This window comes from Agelaius phoeniceus, chromosome 1 (assembly GCF_051311805.1).
Source record: "Agelaius phoeniceus isolate bAgePho1 chromosome 1, bAgePho1.hap1, whole genome shotgun sequence".
Lineage (NCBI taxonomy): Eukaryota > Metazoa > Chordata > Aves > Passeriformes > Icteridae > Agelaius > Agelaius phoeniceus.
This window is the reverse complement of record NC_135265.1, coordinates 5,817,155-5,841,890: the sequence shown is the minus strand read 5'-3', so window position 1 is coordinate 5,841,890 and position 24,736 is coordinate 5,817,155. Positions and strand designations below refer to the sequence as shown.

Below are 24,736 nucleotides of genomic sequence, written 5' to 3'. Positions count from 1 at the left end.
GGGAGATCAGTGCATGAAATACACATTTAGTCACTGATGATTCAGACCAAAATTTTGTCTGCAGGAAAGCTTTACCCTGAATATACATCACTGTGAAATATGAAGCATTTTCCTTGGTCTAGCAGAGAGATTTGGGGTCACTGATATAATTTGACACAGAATTTTGTCACAGGTTTGCTTGCTTTACCTTGCTATGCAATCTGCAGGGTTAGCAGTAAGAACACAGCTGTCACCACCTGCATGTCATGCATGGTGGGAGGAATTAAATAAAGTGCTTATCTAAACAATAATTGGTTCTTCTTAGCAGGTAAGCTTAACAAATAAACAGGTATGCTGTGGGAATATAGCCATGGTGGCAAAGGAATGCAGGAAAGAAAGAGATGGATGCACAAGATGGAGCAACAAGCACAAGCTGCATGATTTTAATGTTAATCCCAACATTCTTGATTAAAACTGCAATCTGTTCAAAGGGGAAAAAAAATCATTCATTCATTTGCTTTCCCTATCTTTAGCATTTCTAATTTTTGCTTTAATTATTAGTGAAAACATCCTTAAGAACTTTCTCATCACTCTCATTTTAACACATGTCAAAACAGCCAAACTTTAGCTTGGCTGCTCCCCTGATACACCTTATAATGGAGAGGTAGTTGGTAACCAGATGATTCTTCACCCAAAAGGCTGTTTTTTTTAAAGTGTAGTGTGACAAGTTAGGCACCAGGATTAGTTTATCACTAAATCACTAAATCTCCCCAAGGATAAAAATGTAATGATACAACCAAGACCCAGGAGGGATTTCTTTGTTGCTGTGATAAAGCACTGTCATTCATTTGCTTTGGCTGACAAAGCCATGTGCAGCAATCCTGTTACACTTTGATCCACACAAAGGTGAGCATTTCTAAGTTTTGCCTTAATTATTTGAAAACGTTCTTAAGAACTTTCTCATCACTCTCATTTTAACACATGTCAAAACAGGGAGCAAACTTTAGCTTGGCTGCTCCCCTGATACACCTTATAATGGAGAGGTAGCTGATAACCAGATGCTTCCTCATCCAAAACCTGCTTTTTTTAAGGTGTAGTGTGACAAGTTAGGCACCAGGATTAGTTTATCACTAAATCCACCCAAGGATAAAGATGTAATGATACAACCAAGACCCAGGAGGGATTTCTTTGTTGCCGTGATAAAGCACCGCCATTCATTTGCTTTGGCTGACAAAGCCACGTGCAGCCATCCCCTGTTACCCTTTGATGCACACCAAGGTGAGCTCTGAGGGATGTTTTGTGTCCTCTTACCCTCATCCCCTCAAAGCGTGACAAGGCTCTCAGTGGCCGCAGGGCACGCAGGGTCCGCAGGGATTTGATGGGACCCATCTCAGAGTATCCAAGAGTGTTGGCAACCAGGCTGATTAAAGAGACCTGGATGGAGACAAAAAAGGGAAAATTCAACCTGTTAGAACGCTCCTGATATTTTCCTGTCACCACATTTCTCTTCACAGAGAAAAGCAAGGCACAGTTCTTCCCAAGAATATTTCTGTGTTTCACATCCTCTGAACCTCAGAGAAAGGAAAAACACAATTCTAATTATTTGCTGTGCCTGTGTTTGTGCCAAAGTAGAATGCAATATGGAGATTGTTTACCCACAGTGATGGTGTTTTGTTCCTTGGTCTATCAGGGCCAGGTGTGTGTGTGAGTCAGGACTGTCGGTGACAGTCATGAGATTCTGTGCAGTGTGTGCAGAGTTGAGTGCTTGGCAGGTTCAGTTTAGATGTAATATAGTGTAATATAATGTAGAATAATATAGTATAATAAAGTAATTAATTAGCCTTCTGATAAGATGGAGTCAGATGCATCATTCTCTCCCCCATGGAGGGGGTGAAAATATTCACTATAATTTCCTTCTCTTCTGGCTTTCCTCCCTGGAAAGAAACAGCTGGTTAGTGGGACAGTGGGGAAAAAAATCTTAAATGGGAGCCATTACATTGGATCCACACAGAAGATGATCCTTCACAAAGTGGAGGAGAAGAAGATCACCATAACAGACCCACCACTCTGTGCTATTTTATGTGCACTCCCAAAGGCGTGTGTATGTTCCACTACCCAAAAATGATAAGTGTTACAATTTAGAGCTTTTTGGAAGAAAGCACATCTAACCCTTTCCAGCAGAGAAAAAGGATTTTGGTATTTACATTTAATCACCAGTCTTCAACTAAGTGATTAGAAACAAGTCTTCTGCATTGCTGGCAGACATGATTATATCACAGACCTTAAAAGAATGATGGGCATGGCTCTTCCATTCTGCTCTTACTCACTTTTTCTGGTTTCTGCAGTCTCTAAAGGAGATGGAAATTTGACAGGTGCTCAGTGTTGAGGTTCACACCTTTCAAAGACTATTCCTTTGAAATGAACTTCCTGAATCTGGGAGCAGCATGGAGGGGTTCCCATGCTCTTCGTGTTCTCAGAGCTACACTCAGTAGTGCCCTAGTTGGTCGGATATGTGGGTGGTATCAGGCACTGGATTGGACTCTGAATTAACTGAGTGGCAGTGGAGATTATGAACATATGGAGCAATAGGGTTCTGCATGCTCAAATCAGTGTTCACAGCCTGAAATCTTACTGAGCAAAGAGTGAAAACAAACAAAGCTCTCCAACACTGTAGGTATCATGCCAATTTGCATGTTTTAAAAAAACCCAAAATAACCAAAAAAACCCAACCAGAATCAATCACCACATTATAAAATGCTATCTTTTTAGAAGGAGAAGCCTGTGTGTATTACTTATCTTCCTTTTAATTTATTTATTTTTCTTACTTACCATTCTCACAGCCCCAGTTATCACAGTATTGGATATCTCATACCAATGGGAATGTGCAAAGCTCATCTGTGAGGAGTGGGTGCTGTTGCCATTTTCAAGATAGCAGCTAAGCCTAAAAGCAGGGATTCCTCTACATTATAAAAAATTGCTGTTAGGAAACCCCAGCACCTCCTTGAACACTGACAGCTCGGGAGGGAAACCTTCCTTTTAATTTTAGGATGGGGTGATTTTCAGTCTGAAGCCCACTGCTGGCTGACCAGCCCAGCATCACCCACGAGGTCTGGGATAAATCAAGGCAAGACCTGGTCCCTAAATCCCAAGACAGTGTCCCCTGTGGAGCAGCTTTTCTCCTGAATATGCATTTATTTACACACCAGTGCTGCCTGCACAGCCAAGCACTTTGTCAAAACTCGCTCAATTTGTTAAATTATTTACCTGCTGATGGCTTTATTGTGTCATGTGGGGGACTAAGGGCAGGAGGTCTCAGAGAAACGCAGCCTGAGCTGGGGTTTGTGCCAGGATCAGTCAGCCCCCCTCCTGCAGATGCCTAAGTGGCACAGAGGCTGGCTGTCACCCTGGAACTTGTCACTCGTTAACAAGGTGTGACACAGACTCACCTCCTGTGTGCAGCCCCAGCAGCTGGGGCAGAGCAAAGGGCTCAGTAAACACTTCTGCCTTTCGGGGCTGAGTGCCCTGGAAGGACATCACACTAGACAGGCAGACTGGGCTCAAGGTCTGATGTCCTGGGCCTCATAGACACTGAGGAAGTGTCTATAAAAATCACCAGCAATCCTTGGCTTCCATCTCTGGGACAGCAGATCTGAACCTGTGACTTGAGCATGATGCCTAAATCATTTTAAAGTAAGCAATGCCACAGGTTTGACATGCTCCTTCCACCTGGAGGAGTGATGGGATTTCAATCCTGCTCACTCAAAGCTCACAGCTGAAGAAGAAAATCTGGGTTTAACTTAAAAACCACCTTCAGCTCATTAATGCACCCATTTTCTGCCTTCCCTGTTTCTCACCAGCCTGGTTTACATCTCATACTCTGAAGCTGCATCAACACAGAGTTCAAATCCTCCTTTTATTCACTCTTCCCACTAAATAATGGTAAAGGGCTGAGGATTTGTCTAACAGCACTAAGCAAATGTGTAATTAGTATATAACTACTAATATATTAGTATTTTTAATTATATTAAATATTATATTATTAAATATTATTAAATATTATAATTTATATTATTATGATATATTATGCAATATAATTTATATTATATATTATATATAATATATACAATATTATATAACATATATAATATTATAATTTATATTATTAAATATTATAATTACTAATATAGTATATAATGTGCACCACAGTTATATACTAAAGCCATTCAATTAAGTAATCTTAAAAGTCTAAAAAATAACTGGCATGAAGGGGAATACATGATAGGAGAAGCACTGTGGCACATATTTCTGTCTTTGCTGGAAACAGCCTTAACCTCACAAAGCCTTGGAGTTTTCTATCCAGAAAGGCTGAAGGAATGAGAAGAACAGCTCAATGATTGTATGCTCAGAGACAGAAACCAAGATCCATACACTCACACACTAAGGGAAGCTAACTAATATATAAAATTGATCCATAAAATGAATGTAGATATTTAATTGAAAATTAATCAAATACAGGCTACCCAACACCCTTCTTTGCTAGTGTCACCCATTATGACAAAGTCAGATCTTATCAAGGATTTCAAACTGCTGTGGTTGGAGCATCTGCACAATTCCTCCTTCATCCTGGATTTGTGTCCCATAGCTGCCCTTTCTGCAAAGGCAGAAGGTTTTTGGTTCAAATCCTGCAAGACCAGACTTGGATCTGAGTGGGTTCTCCTTTCCTTTGGAGTGGATCTGAGAGGGTTCCCATTTTCTTTTGAGAGTCACCAATGTCACCCTGAGACACATCACAGGTGGTGTTGCCCTCCTGACACAGATTTACACAGCATTAGATATCTCTGCAGAGGATTAGGTCATGAAGCTGTGTGATATTTGGCAATGATTTACAAGGCTGGAGTCAGAACAGAGTTGGAGACAACTTGTTTAAATGCTTGGATGTTGGTTTTGAAGGTATCCCTGTCAAGTTTTATTTATAGGAGAATTACCAACGCAGGGACTTGGCCATTTGGACTTGATTAAAAGTGACCCAGAAGGTTATTTTTAGGAAAAAAATCAAGCAGTTTTCAAAATTGGTGCTGACTGCCCCACATAATCACAACAAAAGGTGAAGTCAGCTATTTCTGTTATTTTTTTTTACTGTTGCAAGGCTATGCAGCCCAGAGCTGCTCCAAAGTTCTGCTTTGTGCTATGCTCAGAATCAAAAATGTGCTGGCACCCAGAAAACACCTCTAGGGTCAATGTAACCTCCAGATTCAGAATAAGTCACACACACATTTCCAATCTTCTCAGTACCTGTTTGCAAAGGGTTTTGTAGGTTTTTGTAAAAACCTACCCCTGAAGCAGCACTGTAATGTGGTGGAGACAGTGAATCCTAAGGATTCACTATTGCTTGGAACCATTTCCCATAAAACACCCAATTTGCTGTTGACCTTGAGCTTTCACCTCAACTTCACCTTTTTCACAGCAGGTTATAGGCAAGCTGTGGAATCCCTCATCCTCCTGTGCACTTCTGAACCAAGCAGATTTATCACAGCTCCCATTTCCCTCCAGCATTTCCCCTGGAGGTCTTTCCAGAGCTTGCTAGATCTTACTAAAGCTTTCACAGCTTTCCATTTTAACTTAATCAGGGAAGAGTTTCCCTGTGTTGGGTCTAGACTGTTCCTTATCCCCTTGGCTTGCTGCTCACTTGGTGTCCATGAAGTCCCCAGCAGAATATTTGAGCTGTCACTGGAATTTTCTGCCTAACCTGAAGTCCAGTGCACAACCTGGCCAGCACTGAGGGTCCCTGAGGGGGAGACAGGTCCTCATAAATCAGAATAAATGAGACACAGGTCTCACTAACCCCATGGACTAGGATGTGATTCAATTCCTTTCCTACATTAACTCTTCCCTTCTGCATTCCATCATCTGGATGCTGGATCATCTCAGCACAGCCAAGAGCCCAGCCTCAGCACTGTCAGACACTTCCCAAAATTTATTCCAGCCCAAAAGAGTGGAAACCCTGAAAGAGTCAGCATTTACTGCCCAGCTCAATGGCAGAGTTTGCCAGCAAAGCTCAGGCTCCTGGCAAAGCCTTGTGGATCCTACCTAAACCATTCAACTTCTTGCTATCACAGACAGGCAGAGAGGGTGGAGCTCTCTCTGATCCTGGAATTCAGGGAAGATTTTCCCCCCTGTTCCCAACTTTCTTTGCCCAGAGATAGTTTTATCTTTATCTTTACCTGGTAATTTTTATCTTTTATCTGGTGATCTTTAAAGATCTGGTGATCTTTATCTTTTATCTTTATCTATCTATAAGAATATTGTGTCAATAAATACAGACCTGTATTTCTATATCCTCACATATTTCTACATTCCCACATTATTTCTATATTCCCACATATTTCTATATACCTAGACACAAGTTTATCTGTATAAATTTTACAATAATTTCCATGACAGATGCCTGGGGTTGGGTGAAGGGAGAGATAAATGAGGCCCCACTGCTTTCATAGTTGCCATTTTCAGTCTCACGATCAAGGGAAAAATAAGAGCTTTTAATTCTGGTGCACTGGGCACTGGAAATACCAGCCCTGGAGGTGAACAAACCTGTGGCTGGTGTTTTGAAAGCCAATCTCCTGGTATCTTTGTGCCTTGGTGGCATTAGCTGGGGTCTGGAGTGTCCCACTGTATGACATTCATATGTGTTTCCAGGCAAAATCAAGAAGAATCAATGAATTTAGAGGGTTAGAACACAGGGGAGAATCTCTGATGAAAGGTTAGCCTCACTGATAGCTGTATAAATTATATAAATAAATACATAATATAACTCTAACGAGAGTAATTTCTGAATGCCTTAATTTTGAAAATCCACTTCAAAGTCTTGTATAGGAAAAAGAACATTTTTTTCAGTAATTTCCAATTTCTTGTTATAATTTCACTGTTTTGCAGAATTTCTGTCATTCTTAAAGTAAGAAATATGACTTATGTATGTGTCCAGGTGGTACCTGGAGGAGTGTTAAATTCCCAATGTGCTCATGCTGGTCTCAGAGTCATTCACCAGTTACAGATGTGCAGCATTGTCTGACTATTTAAATTATTCACCATGAACACACAGAGATAAAATTCTACAGTAATTTTATGTACCTTCATTATCTGAGAGTGACCTAAGCAATCAGAGTTGTAAACCAATGTAAACCCAGTAAAGCCACCAGAACAGAATTTTAAGGTGGCAGAAAAACAATTACAAAGTAGGGAGTGTGGTAATGCAGCACAAGGAGGGAAAAAAGCCTTTAATTAGAAGATCATAGAGGTTTTTTTTTTCCCAAGGATTGATTGCATTTAGAACAGCAGTGAGTTCCTCCCTACATGAACACATTTTAATATCATATTAGCAGCCTCCACAGACTCCCATCCATGGGGGGTGACAGGGAGTCAAGGGCACAGAGTTTGGGAGCAGTGCTTCACCCAGGGCTGGTGAGGTTCCTACAGCAGGGAAAAAACTGGAATAAATAAACTGCTAAAAGGCTGCTCCTCTCTCTCTTTTTTTTTTTTTTTAATTTTTTTATTCCTAAAAGCACATGATTTCAGATAACCTGGGAGCATCCACTGGACCAGGCTGGAAGCAGACAGACCTGAGCAGCACCATCCCAAGGCAGGCATGTTTTAATTAACCCCTGATTACCACTGAGGTGAATTAATAGCAGAGCCCTGAAAGCAAGGAATTCTGCCTAAACGACAGCAAAAATCATCCTTGGATAATCAAATAAATCCTAAACCCAACCAGAATCTGCACTAAATGCCTGCTGCTGCACACATCTGAGACCCTGTGAGTCTCTGTCTCAGGGAGAAGGGGGGACCTCCTTCCTGGTATGGGCAACAGCATACACTTCATGCAGCCAGGGATTTCATCAAATTAACCTGCTTGCTCAAATTGGAGGGGAGGGAACAGCAGGAAAAAAAAAATAAAAAAAGACATCTGAATGGAAGCACAGCAGCTGAGCTGAAAGCTCTGGCCACTTATTTAAATAAGCAGTTCCAGCTAATGCAGGCCCCTGGTGCTTTCAAATAGCTTTTTGTGTGCCCCAGAAACACCTGTCTCTCCCTCTCTAATTGTGCCTTTTATAAAAAATAAAAATAGAAGAAATAGTGCTTGGATTGCTGTGGGTGCCTCTTTTCAATCCAGCCTGGCCTCTCCTGTTGATAGTGGAGCCTTGGAAAATGTTAAAGATAGACTCTGAAAATGTTAGGCTTTGTGTTTTCTCAGATCACTGCACCTGCATAAGCAGTATGATAAATGATATAATTGTTAGATGTGATGATTGTTTAGTAACTAAATATAATTATTGTATAATCATAAGAAGAATCATGAGAAACTATGTTGGAAATTCAAGGGGGGCTATGCTTAGCTGAAATCTATGTATACAATAGAGCAATATAAGTTTAATAATTAACATGAAAGTTATAAAATGATAGAATATAAAAACACGATCATCTCGAATGTATGGTCGGAGTCAGATTTGAGTTGAATACTCCTGACAGCCAGAGCTCTTGATAAAAGCACCTGCATATAATCTCTTATGTGATTATGTGTTTCTGAACACTAACACTGTCTTTTTCTGCCAAGGATAGGATCACTTAAAGACCTCTTCACTGTCCAGCATCTTTCAGAGCCAGGCCTGAAGTTAAAAGTTTCTCCCCTTGATTTGAAAAGGAACAAAATTCAGTCTTACCCCAGATACAAGCTGGAAAACCTGCAGGGAAATGGGGCTTTGCAAATAAACTGAAATACATGGAAATACTTCTTTTGGCTCCCTGAAATATGGTTGGGAAAAGGGAGCTTGTAATGAGGCTGGTATTCCTTTCAGCATCCACCCTTTCTGAGCAGATTTTTAATGTTATTTTATTTTTTAAAATATCCCTTTGTCCTTTCATTCTGACACTGCATTTTCTTCCATACAGATGCCAAACTCTATGATTGTACCTGCCAATCCAGAAATTGCACATTATGAAAGAAAGGCATAAAGTTAAAGGAAAGTCTTTAAAAATAGGACACTAGAGAGACACTAAGGTGACCTAAATTCCAATCTCTGCTCCCTGTTTCCTTGAATCACAGCCCTCATGTTCAGGTAAAGACTAAAAACTTGTTAAGGCTGCTCTGGGGTTGCCCATGGCCTGGAGGTGAAAAATGTGTCTGGAAATGAGCTATCAAAGGGCTTCCCTCACTGCAGCAGTTCATTACTGCTCCTGGAGTGCTCTCATGTATTATAACATGATGGGCTACACGAGTGCCTAGATTAATTATAAACAAAAATTATTTCCTGGAAAGCCCAGTGCTACTTCCTATTACTCAGGTTTAAAAACTCATTTGCTTCATACACTTCTTTTTTTGTTGGTTTTTTTGGAGTTGGAGTTTTTTTGGGAGGGTTTTTTTGTGTTTTTTTGTTTCTCCAGGACTTTTCCACCTTTTATTTTTTTTTTCCCTTCATCTACTACTGAGACTAAGGCTATAAAATTCTGTTAATATTCCATGTTCTCAGCTTGTCTCCAGGTCCTCATGTCCAAGCTTTTCAAGGCAATGTTTCCTTTTCAGAGGGCAGCCTTGTTGCAAACAGCATGTGCCACTCTTGTTGGGTTAAATGCTTTTAAATAAATCATTCCTGCATCCTAATTGCTTCCTGGCGGTTTCCTGAAGAACCTCTTTATGTCTTGCTGTTCTCTTAATCTGTCACCTCCCCTACACCTGCTCAGGCTTCTCTAACAAGCTCCAGTCAATTCCCAGGGCAGATGGCTGAGAATCAAGAATTAAACCTCAGCTAATTTCCGAGGGCGAGTCAACTGTGAGCTGTCATCCAGCCAGGCAGCAAACTGACTTATTGATCTGCACTTTTCTCCCCCATCACCACGTACAAATGGATTTTCAGCTCGTCTCAATTCACCTTTTTACTGCAAACAGGCACCTTTGCCACACCTTGACATCCAGTTTATTAGCACTGGGTAGGGATCACGGCATGACAGGATCTGCTGAGCCGGAAGGGATGCACAAAGATCATGGAGTCCAACTCCTGGACCTGCACAGATCACCCAAAAAGTCACACCTTGTGCCATGGAGCATTGTCTAAACTCTGTCAGGCTTGGTGCCACTTTCCCAGGCAGGCTGCTAGGGATTCCTGTGAATTTTGGGGATCACATGATGTAACTTGATCAGACAAAGCTTGGCCAAGTCCCAAGGGCTCCCTCTGCAGTGGCTGTGCAGGTGCAGGTGCCTTGAAAAGTCTGGTGTTTCTGTTATGATTTAGAGCAAAACAATTGCTTCATCAGCAACTATGTTCTGCTTCTCATCCAGATGCTGTGTGGAGACAGCCTGGATTCAGGGCAGCTGGAGAGAAAAGACTTTCTCCCCTAAAAAGAGGTCTCCAAAGCCACCTCCTGTTTCATCCCAGGGAGCTTTCCTGATGCTGAATGCTGCAGTCAGGAGTGGACTTTGTTATTATTTATTTTGTGAAGGCAGGGTTACCATGCCAGGGGTGAACACAGGGATCCTGGCAGAGAACATTTCCCTGGGGCTCAGCCCCATAGACTCTGCTGCATTTCCATCCCAGCTGGTGGGAGTTGAGGTGCTGAGGTGAAGGCAAGTTTCTTTCTGGACAGGATTAGAATGAACCCTACTTAAATATGACATAATGACAACAACAACAAAAGCAAACAAAAAACCCCAACAAAAGCCCCAAACCTAAAGAAAATCAAAACCCCAAACCAACGAAACCAACCCAGCAAGCACAACGAAAAGAGAAAAAATGTGTTTGTGTTGCCTCCTCAAGGTGCTGTTCTGGATTTGCTTGTTTCCCTAAAGCATTTATTTAACCAGATGTTCCAAATCAATATGAAAAAATAACAAATTGTTGTGGGAAACAGGAAAGCCTTGGCTTGAAAATCAACTCAATTTGGTTGGGTTCTTGAACCTGATTGATCCTGAATTGTATTGAGTATGTCCATATTGTATTAAATCTGCCAGAAGGGAGAAGGACTCTGAAGAATTGTAGGACCCCTGACTTCTTCCAGGAAGGATAATGTACAAGAAGGAGTACATACCAAAAGTAGGAATGTTAACCTTCATTTGCCTTAGCACAAACATCCCAAAGTCAGCCATACCAGGGTAGGAGGTCTGCACAAAGTCTCCACACCACCAAGGCACAGCTTTCAAGTTTCATCCCAATTCCTCTCATCTCTCCCTCACTAATAAAGGATCCCTGTCCCTCTGCAGGCTGCTTCTACCCCTTCATTTGTTCCTTTTCCCTCCCCCTCAGGAGGAGTCTCTTGAGCTCCTGACCATCCTGGATGGTGGGAAGATGTTTTTTTGATCTGCAAGCTGGGGTTTCAAAGGTGCTGGTCATCAGGGAGGGGAACTGTGGGACAGTTCCCCATCCTCCTCTGTCCCTGGAGAGTTTGTGAGACTCTGGACTGGTAAACACAGCCAATGTGTCTCTCCCAGCTCAGCTCTTCCATGCAAGGGAGAACACCCCTGTGTATGGAATTTGGCAGCTCCGCTCCCAGTGATGGAAAGGGTCAAGCAAGCTGCATGCAAGAACTCCAGGATTTTATTAATTATTTTCATTTTAAGCATAGTCTTCTAAAAAAGGACTGCAAAGTGCTCCATCTTTAAATAACTTTGAGAAACAAAAATGTTTGGTAAATCTAGCTCAGCAAGATCTGAGTGGAGATGGGTTTTTTTACAGCACTTTTGAAAGTTGAAAATCTGCTTCAGTAATTGAAATCCTTCAGCATTTGCAGTAATTATTCATCTCCCAACCACTTTGCAAGGTGCAGGCAGATGGTGAACTAGGCTTACAGTGGACTTTTCTCCTCACCTCTGTTTTCCACCCCTTTTCCTGCAGCTGCAGTATGTTTTGTCCTGCTGTGCCTTGTCTGAAACTCAGCTTGTGCTTCCTCCTGGCAAAGCTTGGGTTCTCCCCTTTTAGCACCCATGTGGTAACAAACATGAGGTGCAAACCAAGATAAGACCAGACATTAGGATGTTTTAGCATGTGCTGTGTTGAGATAAAGTGTGGGGTGGCAGCAGGGAGATTTACAGCCTCCACTGGCCTGCTAACACACATTAGAACCACCTTTCTTCATGCAGATTTTTTTTCTTGTCACTTATCCTCAATTAGCCAATATGTACTAAAAGAGCATTTTTTTTTTTCTCTCTCCTTCTTTCTTTCTTTTTCCTTTTTATTTTTCTCTTCAAAACCGAGCTCCCTGGCTTCTGGAGAGGGAATCTCACTCCTATTGGTTATCTGGGAGGTTTATGCCATCAGGGAGGCTCAGAAGAATGTGCACTGAGACAACTTCAAAAATCCTACGTGAGCATTTGCTGTGAGGAACTGGGAAAAAGCCAGTCAAAAACTCAACTCTGAAGTTATAATACCCTGCTGTACCCATGGACTTTTGACAGCTCACAGAGAGCACTAATAAGTTCTCTCTTAAGATGCTGCTTCAAGTGACAAGACATATTATCTTTAATTTGCCTCGGTTGTATTTTTGTCATTCTGCTCCTCTGTGCTTTTCTGAACAGAAACTAGACAAAATTCACATGCTCTTAGGGTAATGTCCCAAGAATACAAATTGGATTTCAGTGCTGTTTGGGAACGACTCATTACAGCAGATTGTGTAATTACTGGTACAGCAAACAGAAATCACCTTGTTAATCAACAGGGAATACAGATGGAAAAAAACAATTAAAGTAATCATAAGCCATCAATATTTACTTCACACAGCAAGTTTTTAATTGTCACTTAAAGACAATCCGACACAAGGGCATAATTTAATTCAATTCAATTTTAACTAGGGAGAGAAAGACTGTTTCAAAATGTTCATCTCAAATTCAAGGATTGGCTGCTTTTTAACTTGTCTGACAGTGAAGTATTTAAAGCAGAAATCTTAGAGCAAGTGCTTTCCAGGAATTATCTTGGAAAACATAATATCTTTATTTTTGTTTAAGTGTTCAGGGAAAGTGATGGTGCATTTAATGCCTGAACATCCATGAGTAGATCTCAAACAAGCAAACAGGAAATTTGGCAGCAAACAGGAAAGTTGGAGAGCTGCTCAGTGGGGAATACAAATCTCCAGTTACCAACTGAGCAGCTCCAGGCAAACACCAGAAACATGCTGTGTTAGAATCACTCACAAAAGTTATTGAGGAGAGTGAAAAATACATATAATTTCATTTCCATAAAAGCATCTACAAAATCCTGCCTAGTGGATTTGTTGAATAATTTTTTGAGATGCCTGGCCTTCAAATCCATTGCTGAGCCATGCTTGAGCTGTTTTGCAGACAGATCCACCACCCAAAACTCTTGTGAGCCCCTCCCTCCAAGGCAGGGGAGATGGAAAAGGGGTGGAAAGAACAATCTTCATCCCTGGTGAAGAGAAACTAGTGGGGCATCAGGGCAAAAACTGAGAATTAGAGATGCCCTCCCCTCCCTGCTGCAGGACACAGTGCAAGGACCACCCATTGCTGGAGATGGTTGGAGGGGAAGGAGGCTGCCAACATCCATAACAAAGCAATTGTTTAAGAAAATAGCTTTCTCTGCATGTGAAGACTTGAAAGACAGGATAATCTTAGAAAGAATTGGTGGAGAAACCCTCATCTCTGAAATCAGAACGGGACAATCAGGCTGGGTTTTTGTAAGCCTGGATTGAGACTAATTTGGTCAATTAAACTGAGCACAAAAGCTGCAATGGAGATGATGGATTTGTGATAATGGACTTTTGTGGAGTGATGACATTAGTCCAGGTTTAAGAGGATTTCTCGTGAATGCCACAGGCTATGAAACTTGACTGTGACTTTTTTCCTGAGCGTTCTCACTAATGAGTTGGGAGTTCGCACCTCTTTCCCATGAGCTTTCTGTGACAGCTTCTCTGGGGTTCCAGCCTCTCACCTCTGCCTCCAGTGCATGAGCAGTGAGTGAAGAAGCTGTTGACTGCAACACCTCCTGACTCTGAATGATGCTAAGCCCAGACTGATGTCTTTCCCAAACTGACCATGCAATGGAATAATCCATCCGCTGTCAGCAGAGACTGGGACATAGCTCAGAATTAATTGGCTGAAGCTCAAGCTAGATAAGCTCAAGATAATATTTATAGGTCAGAGGAAACAATTGAAAGGAACATCAAGCATGACACCAGCCTGCACAGCTGGTGGAGTCTCTCTGCTCCTTATTTCAAAGCCCAGCTCTGTCTGCTTTTGCAGGACAGGCTTGGCGGAGAGCAGTTCCCACAAACACATTGGGTGCCACTTGTCTCCAGCCCTGGCCAAGTTCAGGCTCCTCACTTAATCTGCTTTGTTCAAAGAGGTTTTGATTGAATGGATGTTTGGAAAATATCTGTTCTTTGTGGAAATACTTGCCCATGCATCCAAGGAAAGAGGATTGTGCATAAATGTCACTCCTGATGATGATGTTGATGTCTGTCTACACTTCTATCTGTCTGCACAGATATACTGCAATCTGACTTTCCCTCATGTGGAAAGAGCTGTGGGTTGAGGGCTACCTCTGCAGTTCATGAGCACAGAGAGCTGATATTTGCAGTGTAGAAGGGCATTACTTTTAGCAGTGCACTTCTTTTTCACAGGGTAACTCGTATGGATGTGCATTGATGTTTGTTCAGTATGCCCAACTTCCAGCAGACATCTAAAGCATCTTCCCCAGGTGCCCTGAGCTGAAATGAGCCTGCATTTTGTGGTTTGATTAACCCTTTCTCTTTCCTCCCAGAGAAATCTGTAGCAGAGTTGTTGAGAGGGCATTATTGTGTTGCAATGTATGTGAAAGCACTCTCTGCTCCCCTAGCACACTTCTTTGGGATGCTGAGAAGCCCATTACCAGAGATCATCCTTTAGGGATTCTACATCCAGCAAAAATAGCTCAGTTTGTGGATTACTCTGTATTTTGATGTTTAGGCATTGCAAAACAGAATTTTCTTTAGTAATCCACAACTGTCAGATGGAGACTGCTGTTCCACTGGCCCAAATCAGTGTCAAAGGTCTTTCACAAGGCAGGATATATAGAAAAAAAAAATAAATTCAGAAGCAATATGCTTATAACCCCTCTGGGTTCAAATCCTATTTAGAAATAGTGAATACATGCAAATTTTGAGCTGGTTTTATGAATTATTCAAAACAGAAAATAGATTCAGAGTTGCATTTGTACAATGAGAAAACACAGATGAGAGATGGTTTCACATGTCCAATCAAAAATCGACCACTGCAGCTTGAATTTTGAATACTGATACCAAACCACTAATGAATAATTTGCAGATCAGGAATTTTTAAGTGAATAATTTTAAACAAATAAATTTGAGAAAATCAGACAAGTGGTTCATCTGCTTCTTTTGGAGCAGCTAATTCACCCATTCACTGCCTTCTGCAGCTCAGTTGCAGTGATTTGGTTCTCAAAGCACCAAAAAGAAAATGTAAATTGAAATAAAAAGTGTGCTGGAAAAATTATAGGATATTACTGTGCCAATTCAGAGTGGCAGGGTTAGCAATGGGGTAGGAGAAAAGCATCTGTTAAACCTGCTAAAAATATAACACCAGGTTCTCATAATCTGCACTGGGAAAACATTTTTAAGAAAAGAATAGTGCAGGGGGAAAAGATTTATTCACTGAGAACACTAAAGAGCAAGTGATGGCCTAGAGTCAATCAACAACCAAAACAACTCAAGGGTGTAGCAAATTTTGGTTGGACTGGGAGCTTGCAAAATGAGCATTTAAATGTGGGTGGAACATTTAAATGTGGGTTGAGATAATAAAACATTCTGAGTCACTAAGAAGGCTCTGGGGTTTATTTTCTGGGGACAAGGGGAGTCCCAGGGCTGGTGTCCCCCCTGTTTTATGCCACAGGATGTGACAGGGGATGGTGAAGCCCCTTTCCCAGGCCATCTGTAGCTGCTTCTCCAATCTGTCTTTATAAACTCCACCATTAAAAGGCAAACATGCACCTAATTTACATTTGGACTTTGTTTTCTTGTGTGGCTCCTGTTCCAAGGGGGTTTGCACACAAAGGACAGAATTTAGCTTTGTGGTTTACTCCCTTTGGTGTAAATGTTATTCTACAGTGTATGGCTAATTTCAAACTGCAACAGATTTCCAAGCTGCCTCAGTGAATTGATTCTGCACAGGGTTGCTCCCATCAGGAAGACCTGTGCTTATGGTTGTGCCATTATTCATCCCTCATCTGGCCCTTCCAGTCTTCAGAAGCTCACTGAACAAAAAATTCCTGGAAGCCCATCCAGTACTTTAGGTGAGTCCTATTGGAGTTGGAGATGGAGGAACAAGAAAAGAAAAGCTATGTCACCTAAATCACAGTAAGAACAGTTTTCAGAGCTGGGCCACAACTTAGGAACAGGTAGATTCCAATTTTGTGGTTAAATAATTAAACCAGGCCTTCCTCTTCTGCTGGAGCTAATCTGAGAAAAATGAGTGCCTTCCCTTTAAAAGGTTTCTAAGCATATATGCAAAGAAGAATTTATGGCCTACAATTTATGTAAAGAATTTCCTTTTCATAAATCAATTTATTAAAGCTCTGGAGAAGTTTCCAAAGGCTCTGATCCAGCAGTGCACTTAAACATGACCATAACTTCAAACAAGCAAATTGTCCCATTGAAGTGCTCTCCTGGGCTGGGGCCAAAGAAAGTGCAGTTCTTCCCTGGAGTCAAGGTTCAGATGTAAAATGGGGAAAAATAATTTCTCTGAAGTTTAATAAATTACATAATCATGGCAAAGCTCTGCCAGCCTCCCACATTAATACCTGAAGCTAATAAGAAGTGGCCTCAGGGAGATTATTGCCTCATTGATACACTGAGATGAAATGTTAGACTTCATCTGGGGGACGTGGTGTTGCTGACTTTTCCCAGATTTGGCAGATCCCACATCAATTCAAAGAGAATCTTTGAAGGAGCCCAATCTGGTACTAGCAACACTCCCAGGGCATGAGCTTCCTTTTGTTCAGACTTCTGAGGATTATCCTTAAATCAGTAGAAGTAATCGTGGTGGTATTTCAAGGATTTGGAGTATTTTGCGACGTTTTGTAGTAGTGAAGACGCTTTGCCAAGAGGACTTTTCACACCTTCTCCTGGACTCCTGCACTGGTAAATATTTGGGAGCCAGAACTGAACATGCTGTTACACACTGCTGGCACCCTGGCCAGGAGCTCGGCCAAGGACAGCTCCTCTAATCTGCTCAAAACTGCTGTGCCCAGGTCATGTGCGGAGCAGGCTGGGGTAGCTGGACCCTGTGCTAGCTGGGAGTGTGGAATGTGGGAATCCTTAAATGTCATTTAGTGTGGCAAAAAATGGTGCAGTTAGTCCTCAAAAGTAAGCTCACCTCTCCACAGCAAAAAAGATCCTTTAAGCAAGTAATACACAGACTATAGTAAAGCTATGAAACACAAGGTAGTTAATAAATGACATGGTTATGAAAGTTTCTTTTAAGTTGTACCAAGAGGGGAAATCCTTAAAATCAGAGGGTTTTGGGAAAGCTGCAAAAGGCAGGCCTCAGAAACAGCAGAGCTGCAATTAGAGCTATAAAAATTATATGAGAAGTAGAAAGTAAGGACAAATAAAACAATGATCTGTGTATTTACACTCGGCTAGAATAAATCTCTAAGCTACAGAAAAGTATATCTAGCAAGACATTAGGAAGTTTTAAGCTTAATAATGGAGCTCTGTGCATTGTGTTTTAAGGCTTACAAGCAAGTATTGTATTCAGAATAAGCAAGCATTGTTTAACCAAGGGTACGTGTGCTTATAGTGGTTGGATAAATCTACTGTCAATGTGCTTTTGCTTTGTGTGATTGGTCAAAAAACTTTTAACGTAAACTGTAACATGAAGTTCTTTGTCTGCTGCCTGGGATGTGAGCTGCTGGCATCTTCCCATTGTCATAACCATGTAATGAGGCTGATGCTGGAAAATAAACAGCGGTTCCTCAGCAGTCCCATCCCATTTGTGGATTTGTACATAAACCCATGGCCAGCAACAGAATGAGGTGTTAAATGCTGAAGGAAAGGGAGAATTCCTGGGGATGGGAAGGGGATGGATGTGCCTCAGATTAGCAGCGTGACACATCCACGTCACCGCTGACAGCGTTCCTGTTTGCTTTGGGTTCTGGGGATGCTCAGTTACACATCCAAACCTCCTTTGGGCTCTGCCTAGGGTTGATGCTCAGAATCAGAGTGACAGCTGTCATTTCACAGATGCAAAGCTGCCAAACTTAACAGCCCTTTCCCACCCACTGCGAAACCCAACATGAGAAATGCTGTAGTTCCAAAATGATACTCACATCTACAATGAGGAAGTCCAGCCAGCACCAGGCATTGGTGAAATACTTCTTGAAGCCATAAGCCACCCACTTCAGGAGCATCTCCAGGACAAAGATGTAAGTGAATACTTTGTCAGCATATTCCAGCATGGTTTTTATGTTTTTTCGATCTTCAAGGTAAATATCTTCAAAGGCCTGGAAGTACAAAGGATTGGTTAATAACTGCTCCTGAGCCCTGTTGGAAAGCATGGGTGTTGCACTGCAGGTCTATATTTGATAAATTATCACGTACAGTCTGTGATTTCTGATGTATTTTAACATTACAATTAAAAAGAGTTTTCAGGTACAAACAGAACTGGCCCTGACCTGAGAGATCTGTTCAGCTTTCCCCTACAATGGACACAGGCTTGGCTGTCTCTCTCCAGGCTCTCCTGGCTGTACTGGCTGGACAGACTTTGAGTGTAGGAAAAGCTTCTGCATCCTGAATTTGGAATGTGAACCCATGAGCAGAGTGCCACCCCAAAATGTTCCACATTTATCCTGCCTCATCTCCTGTTGGCTGTGCCAATGCTACCCAGGTACCTCAGATGTCCCAGGGCACAGGATGTCTATATTTAGGAGGCAGAATATGACCCTTGCATTTAGCCAAATAGATCTTATTGCTAATGATGACAAATTGGGTTATTAACCTGCCTGTGTTATGGAGTACTGGAGTTCCCTGGCTTCTGTTCAGCCATCACATTTCAGGTGGCTACAGCTCTCTGCTTCAAGAAATGCTCATTATTATTCACTTAGCAGAACAATAATGTTTTAAAGGTCAAGGTATCTATCTCCCCATCTCATCTGTCTCTCCAACTAATCTCATGCAGAGCATTATGAAAAGAGTTTCAGTGTCTGTATCAAATACGAGCAACTGAATAGCCCCTTTAAAATATTTAAGATATAAACCAATATGTTTCCCAAAAGAAAGAAAATGATGTCTCATAATTTAGCCTTCACTTTATAACATAAGTCAAATAAAAGGCAGGATCCTGGTGTCAGGTTTGCCAACATGCAACCTGTTTTGAGGCTTCCAAGGCAAATTATGCTCTGCTTCCCCAGCTACTTTTGCTGTTACACAAGCTGCTCCCAAGTCCCTGTAACCTGGATAACCCAAGCTGTGACATATTACTCTCATCCCATCGTGTGACCCAGAGCACTTGGCAGCAAGAAACATAATTTGAGAGGGTCTGTGCTAATCATCTGAATTATCTGCATTTACATATTTCCAGATCTGGTAGCTACTTTCTGAGAAGCTTCAAAAAGTTAGCAAACACCCAGTGCCTGGAGATACAAGAAGTGTGGTACTTGTCACTCAGGCAGTCACACTGCTCTTTTGCCTGCCAGGGAACAGTAATTAAACTGACAAGAAAGCTTTGGCAGCCCGTGCCAAAGCTTGTCTATTTGTCCCCACACTTTGGGGTGACGTTTTCGCTGCAACCCTGTCTCCTATCTTGCCTTCAAAAATGATATTTCAAGGGTGTGAAAGAGCTGTTGGAGAAAGCCTGAAAACAATGCACAGATTGGAGTTTATCACTTCTCCTAGGGGCTCACTCACTTTGTCAGATGACTTGCTGTACTTTGCAATTACTGCAAAAATAACAACAAACCATTTAAAGTGATTTCCTCCTCTCCCTCTTTCGCTCTCCCTACTTTCTATTAGCTTGTCCAAAAGTACATTGTGTTTTGTCTACTAAAAGCACACTGTCAGTCAAGGAAGCAGCTTATTAAGGGATGAAAAATGTGCTACCTGGACACTTCTGTACTTCTGGACAAGCTATGGATATTACCCAAATGACAAAATTCTGGTGCTTTGCATTTTTTCACGGTGACAATGGATGAAACCTCTGCCATATAAAATATCAAGAAGGGGTTTTATTTTTTTTTTCTGCTTTGCTTTGTGTGTTAAAAAAGATTTAAGCAGGATACCTGCAGTGTTATCCAGAATTACTATTAAAAAGTAGGCTTCCAATTTGGGTGCTTATGGCTTAAAATCTTAAGAAAGGTTTTTGGATCTTCTGCAGTAAGCTGAAGATATATTTTGATGGTTTAACCACATACATATATATATATAATGGCTTAAAGGTATATATAGCTCTTCTCCCTTAAGAACTTAGGGTGTCCCAGAGATGCAGCCAGATGAGCTCAGTTTTTGGAAGAGAGCAACCCAGAACACCAGGAAAAAAAAAATTGAAATTTGTGTGTTGCCTCCAACATCTCCAGTCCAAATACTGAAGCACGGTGCTGATATGTGAGAAAATGCAGGATAATTTGCCCTTATACAGAACTGCATTGGCTAAATTGAAAGCTGCAAAAACTAAATGAATGCATGCAATTTAAATTAAATGAGCTTTATATTGCAGTCTTCAGTTATCTAAGGCACTTTTAATTACATATGTAAGGAAGTGTATTCATCTAAAGCATATTATAGCAAACGACATTCCCCCTCTAAAATGTATTCAAAAATTAACATTCTGATGCTCAAGCTGGTGCAAAAACTGTCAGAGTCCATTCATTTCAGCAAAGCTGTGACAATTTTCAGAAGCCTACTATTTACCCAAGTTTTTCAGCCTCTTATTTTTCATAATAAAATAAAACCCCCTGGGTGACATTTCAGCCCATCTCTGGTGGACCAGGAGAACAGTAAATCCATTTCCTTCCCTTTTTGCATCAACATTTATGTATTTCCACCTTCACCTCTCCCTTCAGAGACTTTCTTTGAGCTACATAAAAACTCAGTACTTCTGTGTTTTTTCCTCTTTTTTTAGGCCACTGATAATTTGTGTTGCTCTTCTCTGGAGTTTCTTCAATTAGCCCATGTCTTCCAAAGTGCAGTGCCCAGAGCTGAAGCCAGTGCTCCAGCTGAGGCCTCCTTGATGCCAACTGGAGTGGAAGAACAGCATAATTTATACAGTCCAGTGGGGTGGTGGGCTTTTGTGCAGGGCTGTGATGGAGTTTATTCTGTTTTTTTCCTGCTCCCTCTCCAGTTCTTTTTAGTAAATCTGCTTCCTTACAGCCATCCTTCATCACACCTTCCTATTGTGATTATTCCAGGTGAGGGGAAGCAGGCAGCTTTCTAAGACGATGTTTGCCTTCTGCTTAAGGCAGATTTACCCACTTGGCTGAAATCAATCCTGACCTCTGGAAATGCATGGATAACCTGTCCAAACCTGGCACTGCCTGCAAATTTAATAACTGTGTGTCTGACTCCATCACAAAGGAGATCACTGGTGACCACCAGACTAAAGCCTGGAGAACTCTTGATAGAAATCTCTGCTCTAGGTTGAGATAAAAACCTGGGAGAAACCCCACCAATTCCAGGGACATTCCTGATATGCAAAAGAGAAATATAAACACATCCCTGTGAAGAGCACAGGGCTGAAAATGCACAGAGGATAATTCCAGAATGCAGTGGGATCTGAGGAGGAGAGGATTCCCTGTCAGAGTCCTGGGCAATTGCAAACCAGTGTCCATAGACCCACGTTCACCTGGGCACAAACAGGACCTGTGCAGGGAAGGTACTGAGTGTTAACCTAAGGTGCATTCAAAACAGGAACACAAGCTCCATGGATAGCACTGATTCATTGCTCTCTGTGTCTTTTATGATTTTGATTTGCTGGTTACAGAATGTGCTAAAAAAGGGAAAAAAAAAAAAAGAAGAAAAGAAAAGGAAAAAACAAAGCCACCCCTGGAGCAAAATGCAAGCCTCCAGATGGGAACTCTCATGGAGAAGCAGCTATGGGATGTTGAAGCAGCAGTGCTGGCAAACTTCCTCACACAGACTTCCTCAAGGATTTTCTTTTCAAAACATGTGCAAGTCAGAATTTTATGTCACAGCAGAAGAAAATTCCCCACCATATGGTATTGGCAGGTGAAATCAGAAAAGCTGACAACCTGTTTTAGCCCCAGACTAAAATGCTTTGCTTTGAGAAATGACCATAAGATCTTAGAGACAGCTGAACTGGAGAACACTGGAGACCCATGCCCACTTATAACCAGTTAGGAAATGCTGTCACATTTACCAGGGCTCCACTGCTCAGCAGGATCATGAAGATGATGAATGTTTCAAACCAGTTGTGCTCCACGATTCTGTAGCAGGTCTTTCGCAGCCTCCACCAAATTTTGCCTGGAAATTTTGTGATGTCCACTGAACAGCATGGGAAGAATCTCACACAGACTGTAAGAAATGAAACAAAACCAAAGGAATTGTTAAAAAAAAAGCCCATTTAGTTCTTAAAGCTTCTAAGGAAAGTAAAATAAATAAAAAGCTGCTAAGGAAAATTTCTTTTAGCAATAGATTGCTGTACAGTGTCTTTCCTTCCTCACAAAATCTCTCTGCTCTGCCTTCCATTTCCCTCTCTCACTCCTCTATTAAAAAACATTCAAAATCACTTAAAATGTGTCCCAGGGAGTTCTCCCAATGATTTTTGTGATGCAGAATATATTGGCCATGAGTCACCAGTGCCCTAGGTCATTCAAAAAGTGTTAACTGAGCTCAGGCAGCACTTCTGATCAGGACTAATAACTCTGGGAGGTTATTAGTGATAGCTTCCACATCCTTTTGAATGGAGGAAGGTTATTTTCTTGCTAGTACAATACCACTGGAATTACTGATTAAAAGTGGCAATCTGATGAAAGAGAGATGATGAGAGGAGGTGCTACAGTGCAGATGGGACCAATGTGCTGAAGAGACTCAGGCAGCAAAAGCAGGAGCAGATTTTGATCTATTGGACTCTCATTAGCTTAAATAAGGCATTAGAACAATCTTGGAATTACACTGAGGCAGTTAAATCCCCTTTGATGTCACAGAAATTTAGATATCTGCTCCATAGCAGGATCCCCAATGATGCACTTTCTGACCTCAGTGACAAATAGTGTGTGATAGCTAAGTGCTGTGCTGGTAATGGGGCCCACATAAGGATTTCTGATAGGCAAGACCATGGCCATTTTTAGTTTCCTTAGCAACACTCATTTGTTGTAGCAAAAAGATATTGTCATTGGTAACAGACAGATCCCTCTCTCCCTCTTCAAAAACACCAATGTGCATTTCCTTGTGCTGGGCAAGAACTTAAAATGGTGTGAGAGGACCCTGGGAGCCAGAAATTGTCCCGGCCAGTCAGTCTTACATCAGATAATCTCAAACTTCACATTTGCTGATGAGAATAACCCTCAAAAACTATTTTATTTTCAAAAGCAGGCTTCTTACCCTACATTTAGTCCATGTGTTGTATATAAGAAACTTAACTGTGCAGGTTTATTAGCCTAATCATGAGAAAAAAAGCCACAGGCCAACTGCTTCTGTAGCTGGAATGTGGCCAAAGTCACCAACATGTCCTGAAGCACACAGCCAGTGGTGAGAAGTGACAAGGGAGGATGGATGTCTTCCCATGGTGATGCAATGCAGTGTTTTTGTGAGTAGAAATAATATTTAGGGGAGGCAGCTTGGGGAGGAAAGAGGGCGAGTGCCAGGGCTACAGAGAGAGCAGATGCTGCTCATTCAAGGTGGCCCAGCTGAGGCACCTCAGCCACTGTGATATGGGAGGAGATCAAGTGCAGCTCCTGGGATGTTGGGATTCCCAAGCAGCTGGAACTGGGGCTGTGCTGGCACGGGGCTCTGCCAGGAGCAAGAGAGCTGCTAAGTCTGCTCTGGTGCTCCTGGCATTTTCTGTGAGTTTTTATTGGCCCAGATCCCTCCTATGCAGCAGCGGAACTGTAGGATCCTTCATAGAGGATCTACCCCCAGAACTTTTCCCCTCACATTTCTGAGATTTTGGTTAGGTGTGGGCTCTTGGCTGTGGTAGGTTTTGGTGTAGGACTAAAAGGACAGTAAACCATTTTAAGGTTATAATGGTTAATCTTATTATAAGGACAATAAACCATTAACTATTATTAAATAATTACATTATTTATGTAAAGGTAGTCATAGCACATAACAACTTGTTCTCTAAATGCCTGCATCACACAGACCCACAGCATCTCCCAGTTTACCACTGTATTCTGGAACTCAGAGAAATTCTGGGCTCAGTTGGAATACACTGTATTTTTCAAACTTTTTTAGAAAGGCATAATATTGGGAGAAGATAGAAATATAAGAACCAGCTCTCTATCCCTTTGTAGGCCAGGTACCACTTCAGCAAAGGCAAGAATTATCCTTCTAAGCACTTCAATCCCAAACACTAAAGAATCGAGGCAAGCGATAAAAGGACATCATATTAGTCACTACTTTTTGTTAAAACCAGTACAATGCTCACAGCTGGCACTGCATGTGGGTTTGGGTGTATTTTAGGAAGTAGGTACACAGAACAGACTTCACAAAGCAGATTCTCTGCTGAGAGAGGCCCATCAGGAGAATCCCACCAGCACAACATGACCAAGGGCACCATCACCTGCATCTCAGCAGTTCTGCCAGAAAATTCTTGCACTGC

General features: G+C 41.7%; 1 protein-coding gene across 4 annotated transcripts in view; it reads right to left on the bottom strand.

Moving 5' to 3' along the window:
- LOC129118645 (sodium channel protein type 5 subunit alpha-like) overlaps positions 1-24,736 on the bottom strand; it is a 218,246-nt gene that overhangs the window by 21,638 nt on the left and 171,872 nt on the right. For all 4 annotated transcript variants that reach the window (XM_077188165.1, XM_077188117.1, XM_077188218.1 and 1 more), the window contains 3 exons: positions 22,334-22,488; positions 18,294-18,467; positions 1,291-1,413 (listed from right to left, as the gene is read on the bottom strand). In XM_077188165.1, the coding sequence (XP_077044280.1) occupies positions 1,291-1,413; positions 18,294-18,467; positions 22,334-22,488 (452 nt within the window). The remainder of the gene's footprint in view (positions 1-1,290; positions 1,414-18,293; positions 18,468-22,333; positions 22,489-24,736) is intronic.